This window comes from Leucoraja erinacea, chromosome 23 (assembly GCF_028641065.1).
Source record: "Leucoraja erinacea ecotype New England chromosome 23, Leri_hhj_1, whole genome shotgun sequence".
NCBI lineage: Eukaryota > Metazoa > Chordata > Chondrichthyes > Rajiformes > Rajidae > Leucoraja > Leucoraja erinaceus.
Window position 1 is genome coordinate 14,608,978 of NC_073399.1, and position 17,270 is coordinate 14,626,247.

Below are 17,270 nucleotides of genomic sequence, written 5' to 3' on the forward strand. Positions count from 1 at the left end.
CTAATGGTATGAGTTAGCTTTGCTTAGCTGCTCAAGCAAAACCCAGCAGCAGTCGACTGATTTTTCAAATGCTTATCTGAAATGTGACCTTGTGCATGAACCAAGGCTAATCAATCAAGTGCACAAGCTGGCCATCAGGTCCACATTAAAGGCACAAGCATTTAAAATGTAACTAGGTGCACATGCAGACAAACCTTACTGAAGAGGGTCACCTCACGGGGCCAGGGTTGGCTTGCATGTCCCCATCACCTTTCAACTCATGAAGGTCATCGCCAAAAAAAACACACGCAGTGTTGGAGTAACTCAGCGGGTCAGGCAGCATCTTTGGAGAACATAGGTAGGTGACGTTTTGAGTCGGAACCCTTCTTCAGACTAATTGTACTACGTAATTCAAGAGCAAACGTGTTCAAGGAACTTACTGAGGCTTTAAAATACACTGGTCATACCACATTTGGAGCAGTTGTTGCCCCCAATATCTGAGGAAGGATGTGCTGGTTTGGGAGAGGGTCCAGAGGAGGGTTACGACAATGATCCCAGGAATGATTGGGTTAACATATGGTGAGCGTTTGACGGCACTGGGCCTGTACTCGCTGGAGTTTAGAAGGATGAGGGGAGACCTCATTGAAACTTACCGAATAGTCAAAGGCCTGGATAGAGTGAATGCTGTGAGGGTGTTTCCACTAGTGGGAGAAAGTCTAGGCCCAGAGGCCACAGTTTCAAAATAAAGGAATGTACCTTCAGAAAGGAGATGAAGAGGAATTTCTTTAGCCAGAGGGTGGTGAATCTGTGGAATTTGTTGCAACAGACAGTTGTGGAGGCCGTAAATGGATATGTTTACGGTGGAGATTGACATATTCTTGATTAGTACGGGTGTCTAGGGTCATGGGGAGAAGGCTGGAGAATGGGGTTGAGAGGGAAAGATAGATCCGCTATGACAGGCAGCATCTCTGGAGAGAAGAAATGGGTGATGATTTGGGTCGATACCCTTCTTGTCTGAAGAAGGGTCTTGATCCAAAACGTCACCCATTTCTTCTCTCCAGAGATGCTGCCTGTCCCGCTTAGGTACTCCAGCTTTTGGGTCTATCTTCGGTTTAAACCAGCACCTGCAGTTCCTACCTACATGTGATATGTGGATACAGGTGAAGGGGTTGGGGGGGGGGGGGGTTGATTGCCCGATGGTTGGACAAAGGCCAGAGGTGAAAAGATCAAAAGTGTGAGAAAAGGAGAAAATAGGTGTGAAATGTGAAGCCAGGGGAACGAATATTGATGGAAGGGAACAGAGGAAAGGGAGACATGAGTGTGTATCCAGGTGGGACACAGGGAGGTGGTCACCGGTTTCAGGTGCCACATTTTCAGGGTGGCTTCCAGGGGGGGATTTGAAAAGTGCCCTTGTAATTTTGTCCGGATTAAAGGAGGTGCTGGACTACCAGTTGCCGGAAAATCAGTGGTGGACATGTATATCTGATCTGTTTGTACAGCATGCAATGCAAAGCTTTTCACTGTACCTCGGTACATGTCAAGAGTCAAGAGAGTCAAGAGTCAATTTAATTGTCATTTGGACCCCTGGAGGTCCAAACGAAATGCCGTTTCTGCAGCCATACATTACACACAAATAGACCCCAGACACAACATAATTACATTTAACATAAACATCCATCACATAGCTGTGATGGAAGGCCAAATAAACTTATCTCTCCACTGCACTCTCCCCCCCCCCCGATGTCAGAGTCAAAGTCAAAGCCCCCGGCTGGCGATGGCGATTGTCCCGCGGCCATTAAAGCCACGCCGGGTGGTGCGAGGTCGCACACCGGGTCCTGGTGTTGGAGCCCCCGGTGTGCGCTCGCAGAGTCCGCGGCCATTCCAGCCGCGCGGGGCAGTGATGTTAGGCCCCGCTCCAGGAGCTCTTCGACCCCGCAACTCGGGCGGGAGAAGTCGCCGTTGCAGGAGCCCTGAAAAGCGGTCTCTCTCCAGGGAGCCGCGGGCTCCCGGCGCCGTCGTCCACAGACCTGCCGTTGGAGCCTCCGACTCTCCGGTAGCAGCAGCAGCAGCAGCAGCAGCAGCAGCAGCAGCAGCAGCAGCAGCTCCTTCACCGCTCCACCCGCTCCGGACCCGGCCAGCTCCGCGACGGCAACGGTGAGTCGGCACCTGAGTCCCCGGCTTCTTCCTGTTGGAGGCCGCTCCTCGTTGCGGCCTCAACGACACCTGAGACCCGACGAGAAAAGGTCGGGTCTCCAGTGCAGGGAGAGATTTAAAAAGTTTCCCCCCCCCTCCCACCCCACCCCCGCCCCCCCACACACACACCCCAACATAAAATAACAAAAACTACATAAAAACACAGACAAAAATAATAAAAACGCGGACAGGCTGCAGAGGCCGCTGCTGGCCAGAGCCGCGCCGCCTACCGGTCATGTGACAATGATAAACCTAAAACCTAAATGTTTTCTGCATCTTCCCAGCTCGTTGTGAGCAAGGACATGGGACAACAGTTCTGCAGTTGAATAGGTCTCTGGTGAGACCACATCTGGAGTATTGTGTACAGTTTTGGTCTCCTAATTTGAGGAAGGACATCCTTGTGATTGAGGCAGTGCAGCGTAGGTTCACGAGATTGATCCCTGGGATGGCAGGACTGTCATATGAGGAAAGATTGAAAAAACTAGTCTTGTATTCACTGGAGTTTAGAAGGATGAGGGGATATCTTGCAGAAACATATAAAATTATAAAAGGACTGGACAAGTTAGATGCAGGAAAAATGTTCCCAATGTTGGGCGAGTCCAGAACCAGGGGCCACAGTCTTAGAATAAAGGGGAGGTCATTTAAGACTGAGGTGAGAAAAAAACGTTTTCACCCAGAGAGTTGTGAATTTATGGAATTCCCTGCCACAGAGGGCAGTGGAGGCCAAATCACTGGATGGATTTAAGAGAGAGTTAGATAGAGCTCTAGGGGCTAGTGGTGTCAAGGGATATGGGGAGAAGGCAGGCACGGGTTATTGATTGGAGACGATCAGCCATGATCACAATGAATGGCGGTGCTGGCTCGAAGGGTCGAATGGCCTTCTCCTGCACCTATTTTCTATGTTTCTATGTAAGAGATTTCTGGATCCGGTCAGTCCTACCGAGGGTGGAAAATGGGAAGCTGGTCAGCAGCCAGGTTACGACAGCATGGTGGAGAAGCGGTCGAGTTGCTGCCTTACTCAGAGACCCGGGTTCGATCCTGGCTACGGGTGCTGTCTGTACGATTTTCCACGTTCTCACTGGGTTTTACGTGCTCCGGTTTACTTCCACACTCCAGAGTACGCAGTTTGTACCTTTTCCCTGTGACTGTGTGGGTTTTCTCACGGTGCTCCGGTTTCCTCCTGCACTCCAAAGACGTACTGGTTTACCGGTTAATTTGGCTTCGGCAAAAATTGTAAATTGTCTCTAGTGTGTGTGTAGGATTGTGCAAGTGCGCAGGGATCGCTGGCCGGCGCAGACTTGGTGGGACTCTGTGGACCAAATGGCCTGTTTCCGCGTTGTACAACACAAACTAAACGAAAGCATACTCGAATGGTCGTCTCACAAGTGATAAGGGCAGAGATGAGGATTTCATTAGCAGCAGATGAGCTGAGGCAGGCGTGGAGACGGGAGAGATTAACAATATAAGATGTAGGGGAACAGCCGAAAGCACGGATGACAAACAAGCCTTTCAATGTCCACGATCAGACAAGATCTGAGCCAATGTAATGGTCGGAGAAAGCAGACGCGCCACATAAATCCAAAAAATCATGGCATGTGACTGAACTAAAGCACAAATCTTTCATGGATAAACACTACTTCATGATCAATGAGGGAAAATAAAAATTCCCAAATGACTGGCGTAATCAATGCCAACAATTATGTTGTTATGTGGAATTGGATGTTGTCTTGTGTAAAGATAGTCAGAGTGCAACAAGAAAATGCATTGACGTTGTTCTCATATGATTTCTTTGCCGAAACGATTTAGTTAACAATCCCACAGTTTAACGTGCTTGTGGCGTTTCCCAAATTCATTGTCAGAGCGTTTTTCCCAAATGCATTGTCGAGGGGGGCGGGCCACACCGCTGTGTACAAAGGAAGACCAGATGTGGGGAGGGGGCGCTGCCGAGAACAAAGGGGGCCCCGGCATGGGGGGGTTGGGGCAGGCATGGGGGACGAAGAAAGGATGAGTACATTTTGTAACTTTGTTGGTGCCTCTGTGACGACTCTTTTGTGTACTCTGTATGCAAAAAACAACAGATTTCACTGCGCCTAGGTACAAGTGACAATAAATTATCATCAGCAAAATAACAATAATTTTTGATTCAGGGTTTGCAAAGTAATTATTAAAATAATAATAATAATCGGTACTTGGATAATAGGACAGGTACATGGGTCGGACAGGTTTGGAAGGATATGGGTCATATGCGGGCAGGTGGGACCAGTGTAGCTGGGACATGTTGGACAGAAGGTCCTGTTTCCACGCTTTATGACTATGACTTCTAATTGATATCCGATTAAGAAGCAAGCTTCTGCCAATGGTGACTTGGCCATTACGGGTTTGGCAATTCATCCCAGAAAGTCGTGCTTTACATTTGTCAGCAATTAACATGTAAATCTAAACAGGTGAGATGCGAGTTGGGAACACAGTTTGAGGTTTGTCATATCTCATTAGGCAGCATGGGATGCAGGAATCCTGCTGAGGGTATCTGCTGCTAGAGCCAGCTGGAATGTTTCACCTCATACACTTTCAGATATATGTGAAATGTAATTAAACCTTCATTATGATAGTAAATGATCAATGCACTTTGCGTGGCGTACAGAGAGAATAACCAGGGGCGGCACGGCAAGGCAGTGCAGCGGTAGAGTTGCTGCCTGGCAGAAGCAGAGACCCGGATTCGATCCTGACTACAGGTGCTGTCTGTATGGAGTTAGTACGTTTTTCCCCATGACAGAGAGGGATTTCTCCGAGATCTTCTCCCACATTCCCTCCCACACTCCAAAGGCGCACAGGCCTGCAGGTTAATTGGCCTCAGTAAAATTGTAAACAGTCTCTAGTGTGTAGGATAGTGTTAGTGTGCAGGAATCACTCAGTGGGCCAAAGGGCGTGTTTATGCGCTGTATCTCTAAACTAAACTAAAACTAAACATAAACTACAATTTGGCGTAAAAGCTACATTTTGCAAACCCCCCTAAATGTTTCTGAACGAGGAATAGAATAGAAAATGCTGGAAATACTCAGCACGTTAGGTAGCTTCCTGGAGCGATAAGCAGAGTTAATGCTGAAGATAGACACAAAATGCTGGAGTAACTCAGCGGGACAGACAGCATCTCCAGAGAGAAGGACCGGGTGATGATTTGGGTCGAGCCCCTTCTTCAGAGTCAAGGGAGAGGAAGACATAGACATATGGAAGTGTAAGGCGTGAAAACAAAGATCAAAGGGGACGTTGATCAAGGAAATGTAGAATGGTAGACACGAAAAGCCAGAGTAATTCAGCGGGTCAGACAGCATCCCTGGAGAAAAGGAATAGGTGACGTTTCTGGTCAAGACCCTTACTTCAGACAGAGTCTGGAGAAAGGGAAACGAGAGATATGGAGAGATTTCAAACAAAGAATGAAAGCTATGCAAAAAAGTAACGATGATAAAGGAAACGGGCCATTGTTAGCTGTGAGCTAGGTGAGAACAAGTTACAATAAGACTCAACAAGACGACGTCGAAGCTGGTATGACTTGGGTTGAAGAAGGCTCTCAACCCGAAACGTCACCTATTCCTTTTCTCCAGAGATGCTGTCTGACCCGCTGAGTTACTCCAGCTTTTTGTGTCTATCTTCGGTTTAAACCAACATCTGCAGTTCCTTCCAACACCATGTAGAATGGTACATTGTTGTAGGAAATGATGTTCAGATTTGCAGCAGATGCAGCAATTTCCTTTGGGCAACTTCTCAAGACATGGTTTCTGCCACCCCGACAGAAACCACAACACGCACACTGAATGAAAAATATCAATTGGATTTCATTTCAGTGGTCTTGATGACAAAGCAGAAATTGTGTAGTACCGTGTATTGCTGTGGATGCAATTCTTCATCGCAGTGGAAATACATCTCTCCTGAGATTCTCTTTATATGTATTGTCATGCTGCCAAACACTAAACCTCGCTGATTTTCCACCATATCTCACTACGAACATTGAACTTTTTCTCTGGAACTGTTATGCTACAATATCAAGAAATTATTCCGCACTCTTTTTGTACTTATGTTTGGTATGATTGTATTCATGTAGAGGAGCAGGGTTTGCAAACTCCACACAGAGTTCAGTGTGGCACAGCAGTAGAGTTGCTGCCTTACAGTGCGAGAGACCCGGGTTCAATCCTGACTGCGGGTGCTCTCTGTGTGGAGTTTATACGCTCTCCCCGTGACCTGCGTGGGTTTTCTCCGGGTGCTCCGATTTCCTCCCACACTCCAAAGACGTACAGGTATGTAGGCTAATTAGCTTTGGTACGAGAGCGAGAAGGTGTCTGTTTTCAAGCCTTAGAGAAGGGTCATGGAGCAAAAACTCCAACGAGACTTGCATCGGGAGCTGGGGCAAGCTCGCCAAGGGAGCACAAACACTCCCGCTCCAGTGCACTAACAGCACTGGCCATCACATCTCCCTCATCAGAGGGGATCGTTGGCAACCAGGGCTGGGCTGGTCAAGAAGAGGGGTCACTGGCTGAACAACATGGGGAGTATGCTTGAGGTGCAAGACCAGGAAGAGCTGCTGGGTGTGAGATACCGCTACGTGGCTACACCACGAGCGAGACGGCCGATACACCCTAATCTGGCGGCCAGCTTACTACCTGTCCTTTAAACCTGTCCAAGACAGGTAGTCATTGAGGTGCTGGACTTTATCACGCCTCCCCAAAATTGCATTTGCTCAAAGTGCCTACCATTACTGGGGGTACATTGAGCAGGGCATTTAAAACCCCAAAACTTAAAATTGCAATTTGATACCCCTGACGTCGGCTATCACTTCACATGCTCATTCCAGAGGGGCAGGGTAGACTTGGCAAAGCACCCTGACCCTACTGTACAACACAGTATGTGATTCGCAACCTCTGGAAGGAAGTCATAAAACCTGCCCTCAACCTAAAAAATTCACAGGACTGTGAGAACGCCGACCTCAGAACCACAGATCCTGCTATCTGGCAAAGTTACCAAATCAAGCCTAAAAACTGGACGAAGAATCCAAGAGATTCGGCCTCATGAGGGCAGGACCTGGAACGAGCAAACCACACAAAAACCAGACAACAGTACCTCCATGCATCCACCAGTAGGCGTCTACTTCATGGTACTGGTGAAAGCTCGGGGCCCGCATGCCATCCCCGCAAGTCTTTCAGGACAGGGCCCAGAGCGGGCCCCATGAAAAATGCGCCACCCCCCAACAACACCACCCCGACAGACAAGGAACCAGAAACCAAAGGATGAACACCACCAAATCAACAGTGGAGGTAGGTGAGTCTGGTTCCTACCATCAGATTAAAGTGAGGGAATTCTACAGGGGGGGGGGGGACTACACCAGTGAATGAAAGCATGAAGAACTATCACACTTGGTAGTTATGTACCAAAAAGTATTCAAGGATAAATTGAATTTAAGGAAACTTGCCACCAGTTCAGCATGCACCTCAAAGGGGGTTCACCCTCTCACTAAAAAGAGAACATGAGGGACAAGCTGAATCGGAGAAGTTACATACAAAGGGGTCATAAAGAAGTATAAATATGAACCTTTGGAATTCGTGTTAAATTTACAAAAACCAAATAAAATGGTGAATGTCGCACCATCATTGACTTAACCACGTTGAACACTTTCATCAGGTATACACACGTTAATGGGAAACGTTTGCAACTGCCAAACAATGGATTCCTAGGATACTTTATGGTAGGCATCGAATAATAGATGCATACTATTCAATACCCATCCATAAGATCATCGAAGATACCTAAAAAGTTACCTGGATGAGGTAACAATGGCAGCACAAATTATAGATTAATGGGCTAATATGAGCCAAAACTGTTTCTAAGAAATTTAAATCAGCCCTGACACTTAAGGAAACATGTTGTCATGGTATATCTCGATGATATTTAACAATAGACAAAACCATGGAGTTAGCTAATTCAGCAGCATTAGCTACTAAAAACAAATTAAATGGTAACAACCAACGACCATTCGACTAAGTGGCAAGAGTGATTGGGAACAGTAGCAGCATTATCAGCTACTCAACTTGGACCTCTGCATTAGAGCAAAGGTGCTGGTGGTTATCAACATACAGGTCACTTTGACTGATGCATGAAATTGCCTATTTCAGACCTATAATGATGGAAAGAGAACATTGGCATAGTACCAGTTCCATCATTTGTCAATAACCCATATCCAGAACAAGAGGCAGATGGGCTAATCTAGATTCATCGCTACCACAGACACTGCACATAAAATCTAGTTGGAAATGTTGGGTGCGTTCTATGGGTTAAAAAGCATATTGGTCAAAAATGCACCATTTTGCATGTTCGTTTACAATTAGACATATCACAATGGTGGCCTATACTAACCACATGGGCGGGACAAAATCGATATCTTATGACAATTTGATCAATACAATCTGGTAATGGTGTGTGGACAAACATATTTTGCTATCAGCAACTTACCTACTAGGCAAGCTAAATACTGTGGCAGACATGTTAAACCCCAAAGTATTTGCTGAAATTACAAAGCAATAGGGAACACTAGATATCGATTTTCTTGCATTCCGACTGAATCACCACGTACCGATATATGTCGCTTGGGAGCCAGACCTTGAAGCAGCGGCAATGGATACATTTCCACTGAACTGGGGGGGGGGGGGGGGGGGGACCTAAGGCCTATGTTTTTTCCCCCCTTTTCTGCCTCATCAGTTAAGTACTACGCAAAATACAGATGAACTTTACTTCAAACTTTGGTCTACACAGCCATGGTTCCCAGTGGTCCTTGACAGGGTCATTGAAACCCATGACCATTTCCAGCGGACCCGTTTCACTAATCCACCCTGTATCAGGAGAAAGTCACCCATGCCATGACATAATAGCACTGGTTTGCAAATTCCAAAAAGACCTTCTGATGAACCCGAGACTGTCAAATAGGACCATGGACACGACGACAGCATCTCACTGACTTCCATATCTCTCCAGTATAAGAAAGTGGGAACATACTGCTCAAGAACAGAAACCTACTATCAACCACCATATCTATGTATCGGAGTTCCTGGCCAACCTTCACCACGATGAAGGTCTGAACTATAGCACTATCTAATGCACTAGAAATGCACTGTCAGTCTATCTAAGACAGACACCAAGGGGGACAAGCCATAGGACCTCATCCACTGGTGGCCAAATTAAAGAGAGGTACCTTCTATTCAAAACCCTAGACCTAGATATATCAAGATCTGGGATGTCAACGTTGTCCAGACTTACCTAGGGATGGCCACCAGCCAGATCCTTACTCTGAAGACAGCTACCCTGTATACGGCCATGCTGATGGCTTAGTCTCAGCATAGGGTCCAGGCCTTTATCCAGTCAGACTGGCCAACATGGTCATAACATCAGACCAAATAACATTCCTCATTCAGGAGCTGGTAAAACTGAGTAAACCAGGAACTTTAGGACGCATTATGGAATTCCGGGCGTACCCACCTGACCATCGTTATGTGTTATGACTCACCTTCTACAATATCAACACAACCCAAAGTTCCCGAGGGAGACGACAAGCACGATGGGTCAGCCACAACAAAGCCACTGGGTCAGGGTTCCAAGCCAAACCATCTCTAGATGGCTCAAACAGGTATTGGGAGCTGCTTGTGTGGATACCGATATTACACATCTCACCCCACCAGAGCAGCATCCATGTCAGCGGCTAAACAGTATGGATGTGCCATTGGACCTACCCTGATAGCAGCAGGATGGTCCATGGAAATAATTTTTTAACATTCTACAACTAGCCATTATAAAACCTGTTTCAATTGCAGAGAGAGTTTTAGACGCTGCAAAAAATATATAATTTAAGCCTGGGGGAGCGTTAATTTCTTTGTTATTATTGTCAAATAATACCATTATTGTTTTACAAACAGATTCATGTTTGATTACGATAACATACTTCCTCCCTTGGATGACTTCGGCAACGAGTGAAGTATGGACTGTTACACGGTTTGAAATCACAGAGCTTTAAAATCTTCACGTAGTCACTCACGTGACTCCGAAGTAAAATAGTAAGATTAAACGAGAACTTACCAGTTAGAAGTTTGATCCGTATTTTATGAGGAGTTACGATGAGGGATTACGTGCCTTCCACTCCCGCCCTCAATTATAGAGATCAACTGGTAACTTAGTTCTCCTTAGCTTTACTATGTTTATTTCAATTACTGTGTTGTTTTCTGTGATTCCACACCTCTGCTTTGAAGTATGTCACGCATGCGTGCTGGATGGGGTCTTCACGTAATCCCTTATCGTAACTCCTCATAAAATATAGATCAAACTTCGAACTGGTAAGTTCTCATTTAATCTTACTATTGTGCACTGTAGGGCCTGTGGCCACGTTGTATCTCTCAACCAAACTGACATTTGAGGAAATTCAATATATCAAGATGAAACTGATGTTGAAACACAATAAAATGAAGGCAAGTAACTGCTCAAGCTGTCATTCACCAATTCACACAATTTAATATAGCGCAGCATCTTGTGGTAGCTTTCTTTTTATAAACGGAAATTGGCTGAAGTACAGACACATTTGCTCATTTCATCACTTGCTTACTGCTGCCATATATTGACATGAAGGACAGCTGTAAACTAACCTAAGTTGATTAAAATTGCCCTCTGGTAACAGTGAAAACTGATGTAACAAGTCCAGCAAACACTGCCCAGATTTGCAGTAGCAGTTTATATAAACAGATTAAAGACATGAAGAAGTGTCAAGGATAAAAGTATAAAAGCCGCTGTTCCAGGAAATGCATTTATCTTTCCCCAAACTCAATAAGCCTGGTAACCCTGTCATAACAAGGAACTGCAGATGCTGGTTTCTACCAAAGATAGACACAAAATGTTGGAGTAACTCAGTGGGTTTGGCAGTATCTCTGGGAGAAAATGAATAGGTGATGTTTCGGGTCAGGAGCCTTTGACAGATTGATTGCGGAGGCGGGGGGGGGGGGGGGGGGGGGGGGGGGGGGGGTGGGGGGTGAAAAAATCGTAGTGAAGAGGGGACCAGACAAATCATAGCTAGCACTTGATAGCCTGAAGGGCCTGTTTGCGTGCAGTTTCTCTAAAGTCAGGAAAAAGGTAACATTTCGGTTTCAGGTCAGGATCCTTCTTCATTCGACTGAAACGTTGCCTATCCATATCCTCGAGAGGTACAATCTGACCGCTGAGTTACTCAAGCATTTTGTGTTCCACATAGGATTCCAGCATCTGCATATCCTCCTGTCTCCTTTGTCAGCGTAACGAAGCGTCATATGTGAAGCCTGTGCAAAAATTTGCTGCTAACAGTTGCAGAGCTATGAGGGAACAGGGGAGAGAGAGAGAGAGAGGACAGGAGAGAGAAGCAGGTGCTTGGATTGTGCTCTGAATTAATTAAGAAATGTGGTCTATACCGAACCTGCAGTGGCAGAAATAGAACGCCCCACATAGACGTATGTTCTGCACACACTGCTGATGGATGCCAAGGAGAAACTGTGTCTACATTTTATAACTGGACAAAGACTTGCGCTTTGAATAAGGTTGTCAGATCTGAAAAGCCAACAGAATTTCCTTCTAGTTTTTCCTCCCACTTACTCTCAGTCTGGAGAAGAGTTTCGACCTGAAACATCACCTATTCATTTGTCCAGAGATGCTGCCAAACCGAGTGTTACTCCAGCATTTTGTGCTTACCTTCAGTGTAAAGCAGCATCTGCGGTTTCCTCCTACAGATTTTCTCAGGAATCATCCTATCGCCACCCGATCTACCATACTGTTCCCATTTGGTTATCATTTCCACAATTACCAAAGGTATTGATCGCTGGTTCGACAGCCAGCAATGGTTTGTTGGGCCCTGGATCAAGAACATCCTGTGAACTCGGATGACATCCTGAGGAAGAAGGGACTTGACCCGAAACATCACCCATTCCTTCGCTCCAGAGATGCTGCCCGAATTACTCCAGCATTTCCGTGTCTATCTTCGACCTTAATTTTACCCCAGCTGAGATGTAACTGGGCAGCATAGTGGCGCAGCGGTAGAGTTGCTGCCTCACAGCGCCAGAAACCCGGGTTCAATCCTGACTACGGGTTCTGTCTGTACAAAGTTTGTATGTTCTACCTGTGACCGCATGGGTTTTCTCCAAGTGTTCCGGTTTCCTCCTACACGCCAAAAAGGCGTGCTGGTTTGTAGGCTAATTGGCTTCTGTAAATTGCCCCTAGAGTGTAGGAAAGAGCTAGTGGACGAGGTGATTGTTAGTTAGCACTGTCTCGGTGAGCCAAAGGGCCTGTTTCCACGCTGTATCTCCAAACTAAACCAAGGAAACCAATATGTAATTAAATAGCAGCGCTATATCAAATGTTATTGACAACGTTACATCACAACTGATAAATTGATACAATTTCTTCTCCATTGACTGGCAATTAAAATTGATCATCTTGTAGTGTTACTCAGATATAAATAGATAATACCATTTCCTCATTGCGAGTGGAGAAATCAGTCAGTTGTCATGTTCCTTTGTGGATCCATTGATCAAGGGTGTAGTGACATTATTGGTATAGATTTGAATATTTAACGATATTGTCAATAACCAATTCATGCATGGCGGAATTCATTCTCAAAACACAATGCATTCTCTGACTAAATCAATGTTTAGAACGCCAATGATTCTATTGTTCTGTTCCAGCCATGCAGAACATCAAAGGATCACCACAATATAAGAACAAATTGCAACGGACTGAAATTCTTTGTCATGGATTTAAGCTAAATGGCCCATGTAAAAAAGAAACAATACAAACTAGATTAAAGCTACAAGGCAACGCTATCCACCTTTATAGAATCATAATGTGGAAACAGGCCCCTCGGCCCAACTTGCCCACAGTGACCAACATGATACATTTACACTAGTCCTACCTGTCCGTGTTTGGCCCATATCCCCCTAAACCTATCCTATCCATGTACCTGTCTAAATGTTTCTTAAACACTATGATAGTACTTGCCGCAACTACCTCCTCCGGCAGCTCGTTCCATGGACCACCACCCTTCATGTAAAATAATTACCCCTCAGGTTCCTATTAAATCTTTCCCCCCTCACTTTAAATCTATGTCCTCTGGTTCTCGATTCCCCTACTCTGGGCAAGTGACTGTGTGCGTTTACCCGATCTCTTCCTCTCATGAATTGCCGTATGCTCCAACTCAGTGGTACATGGTATCTGATGCCCAGATTAGATTAACACGTGTAAAGCTACAAGGTTTACACAACTCGGGTAGAGTTGCAGATTAGAAGGAGGAATCTTCAAAAGTTGTTGAAATATCGACAGCAAATTCAATCTTTACCAGAATACCTGTATTGCCATTGATTGCTGCCCTTTCCAATGCATCTTTAATACTCACAGGAAACATTCAAGAGATAAATTGTTCTATTAACGAGACGTACTCTCAACTATGTACCCTGGATCAATTAATTGTCTAATGACCGAAGGAAATACTAATTATTCTTGAACCATGTTAAATATTTTATCTGAGTGTAAAGGACAGTCATAGCTGTCAACTTCTGTCATTAAGGTCTGATTGAATACACATTCATTTTATTTTAGTGCAATGTTAATTCGTTTCCTCTTCCAAACAGGCAAGTGGCAAACTTGTATCCCTAAATGACAAATTTAGTGAGGAGACTTCAATCAACATGGTTCAATAATGAGGGGCTCGGCCCGAAACGCCACCCATTCCTTTTCTCCAGAGATGTTGCCTGACCCGCTGAGTTACTCCAACATATTTTTGTCTATATTTGGTTCGATAAATACATCCTTGCCCCAACCTTGGGTTACCCTAGCAACTTCTCAGCAAATTAATTTGTTTTTATTCACGAGCAGCACGCGGATGACACTAGCAAGCCCAGTTCTAATTGGCTCTAAGAAGGTGGCGGCACAGTGGCGCAGCGGTACAGTTGCTGCCTTACAGCGCCAGAGCCCAGAGCTCGATCTTGACTATGGATGCTGTCTGTACGTTCTCCCCGTGACCTCCGTAGGTTTTCTCCAGGAGCTCTGGTTTCCTCCCACTCTCCAAAGACATATATGTTTGCAGGCTGATTGCCTTCGTATAAATGTAAATAGTCCCTAGTGTGTGAAGGACAGTGTTAGTGTGTGGGGATGGCTGGTCGGCACAGTCTTGGTGGACTGAAGGGCCTGTTTCCGCGCTGCATCTCTAAACTATCAAACTGAATCAAGTCGGAATAGTGTATGAGGGAGTAGAATTAGTAAGTGGTGGTGATCCTATGTACCAACTGACCTTGTTCTTGGTGGTAGACTAATGGGTTTGGGAGATACTCTTGTGGTATTGTACTCAACATTTTGTGGATCGCACGCACTGCAACCACTTTGCACTGGTAGTGGATGGAATCAATATAGAAGTTGGGAGGTCAAGTGCAGTATAATGTGGATAAATGTGAGGTTATCCATTTTGGTGGCAAAAACGGGAAAGCAGACTATTATCTAAATGGTGGCCGATTGGGAAAGGGGGAGATGCAGCGAGACCTGGGTGTCATGGTACACCAGTCATGAAAGGTAGGCATGCAGGTGCAGCAGGCAGTAAAGTAAAGAAAGCGAATGGTATGTTAGCTTTCATTGCAAAAGGATTTGAGTATAGGAGCAGGGAGGTTCTACTGCAGTTGTACAGGGTCTTGGTGAGACCACACCTGGAGTATTGCGTACAGTTTTGGTCTCCAAATCTGAGGAAGGACATTATTGCCATAGAGGGAGTGCAGAGACGGTTCACCAGACTGATTCCTGGGATGTCAGGACTGTCTTATGAAGAAAGACTGGATAGACTTGGTTTATACTCTCTAGAATTTAGGAGATTGAGAGGGGATCTTATAGAAACTTACAAAATTCTTAAGGGGTTCGACAGGCTAGATGCAGGACGATTGTTCCCGATGTTAGGGAAGTCCAGGACGGGGTCACAGCTTAAGGATAAGGGGGAAATCCTTTAAAACCGAGATGAGAAGAACTTTTTTCACACAGAGAGTGGCGAATCTCTGGAACTCTCTGCCACAGAGGGTAGTTGAGGCCAGTTCATTGGCTATATTTAAGAGGGAGTTAGATGTGGCCCTTGTGGCTAAGGGGATCAGGGGGTATGGAGAGAAGGCAGGTACGGGATACTGAGTTGGATGATCAGCCATGATCATATTGAATGGCGGTGCAGGCTCGAAGGGCCGAATGGCCTACTCCTGCACCTAATTTCTATGTTTCTATGTTGCAGTTATGTAACACATTGGTGAGGCTGCATTTCAAGTATTGTGCTCAGTTCTGGGCACCATGTTATAGGAAAGATGTTGGCAAGTTCAAAAAAGGTGCAGAGAAGATTTACAAGGATGTTTCCAGGATCCGAGGGTCTGAGCTAAAGGGAGAGGTAGAGCAGGCTGTGACTCTATTCCCTGGAGCACAGGAGGATGAGGGTTGATCTTATAGAGGTGTATAAAATCATGAGAGGAATAGATCGGGTAGACGCACAGAGTCTCTTGCCCAGAGCAAGGGAATAGAGAACCAGAGGGCATATGTTTACAGTGAAAGGGGAAGGATTTTATCGGAATCAAAGGGGTAGCTTTTTCACACAAAGAGTGGTGGGTGCATGGAACAAGCTGCCGGAGGAGGTAGTTGAGGCAGGGATTATTGCAACATTTAAGAAGCAATTAGACAGATACATGGACAGGACTGGTTTAGAGGGATAAGGGTCAAACACAAGCAAGTGGGACTAGAGTAGATGGGACACGTTGGTTGGTGTGGGCAAGGTGGGCCACTGGGCCCGTTTCCACGCACTATGACTCAAATACGGGCATTGCCTTCCAACAACCAACTGTCAAAACAAGTCACCAAACAATCATGTTGTTATAACAAAAAACAAATTGAGTTGACGGAGCAGCATTAACCCAGCAAGATATCCGAAGGTGTTGTGCAGAAGAATTTACAAATAACATTTGATACGAGCTGCGTATGGATATTAGAACAAGTGATCAAAATAACTCGATATATGCAAGGGGCCTGCAGGGAAGAAATTCCAAAACTAAATCCTTTGCATTTGAAAGCATGTGTAACATTGTGAATAATGGAAGGATTAAAATTGTCCACCAAAACATGCAATATGTGAGGACCAAACTACAGAAGAGCATTGGGATCCTGATTATGCACCAAATCCACCGCTGTCTTTTTCCATGATCCTTTTTTTTGGCGAAGATTAAAAATCTAGATTATTGCGTTACAACCTGGTGGATCCTGAACACGCTGACAGTCATAAACATAACCATAAACGTGTCTCCTCTTCCCCTCATTTAGATTTGCAGATCTAACAACGCTGTCTCTGTTACTTCCACTTTAAAGATTGGACGCATAATCAGAATTTCCATACTTTGAGCTGCAGCAGCAGATCACAAAGCAAACCACCTGATGTCAAAACATTCTGCACCGGTCGATGTATGTGACAGATGAGCGGGTTAGGACAACATTAAACAGTGAAAAGAATTGAACAGAACCCAGACCTACCGTGCATTTTCAAAGGTCGCTGATGCAGACATGCCGACAGCACCAAATCCAACTCCCACGGCCAGACCCTCTGCAAAAGAAGCAAAACAAACCTAAATCAAACAGAAGTTTGGTTTATTCAATGATTTAATTTAATGATTTAATAATACTTTATTGTCACGTGTGCCTAGGTACAGTGAAATTCTTTGTTTTTGCTTACAGTAAAATCATACAGCAGACATCACCTAGGCAGTCCGCAAAGAATTGGTCATTCGCTGCTTTGTCCCTGTCTTCACGTGCAGAGTAGAAAGTGTCACGACGAAGACACTGCGCATGCCCACAGTGGGCCTGGTGTTCTCAGCCGCCGAGTCCTGCGCCCCGGTCTGGTACCGTTGCCCTCACGCCAAGAAGCTGGATGCTGCCCTCCACAGCGCACTGCGGACTGTGTCCGGATGCCTACGAGCCGCCCCAGTAAACCAACTGCCCGTCCTAGCTGGCATCGCCCCAGCCAACATCAGATGAGAAGCAGCCACGCTGGCCCTCTC

General features: G+C 45.6%; 1 protein-coding gene across 3 annotated transcripts in view; it reads right to left on the reverse strand.

Moving 5' to 3' along the window:
• The window catches only part of LOC129708260 (zinc transporter ZIP11-like), a 515,212-nt gene that overhangs the window by 152,430 nt on the left and 345,512 nt on the right, over positions 1-17,270 (reverse strand). For all 3 annotated transcript variants that reach the window (XM_055653905.1, XM_055653904.1, XM_055653906.1), the window contains one exon: positions 16,747-16,816. In XM_055653905.1, coding sequence (XP_055509880.1) covers positions 16,747-16,816 — 70 coding nt within the window. The remainder of the gene's footprint in view (positions 1-16,746; positions 16,817-17,270) is intronic.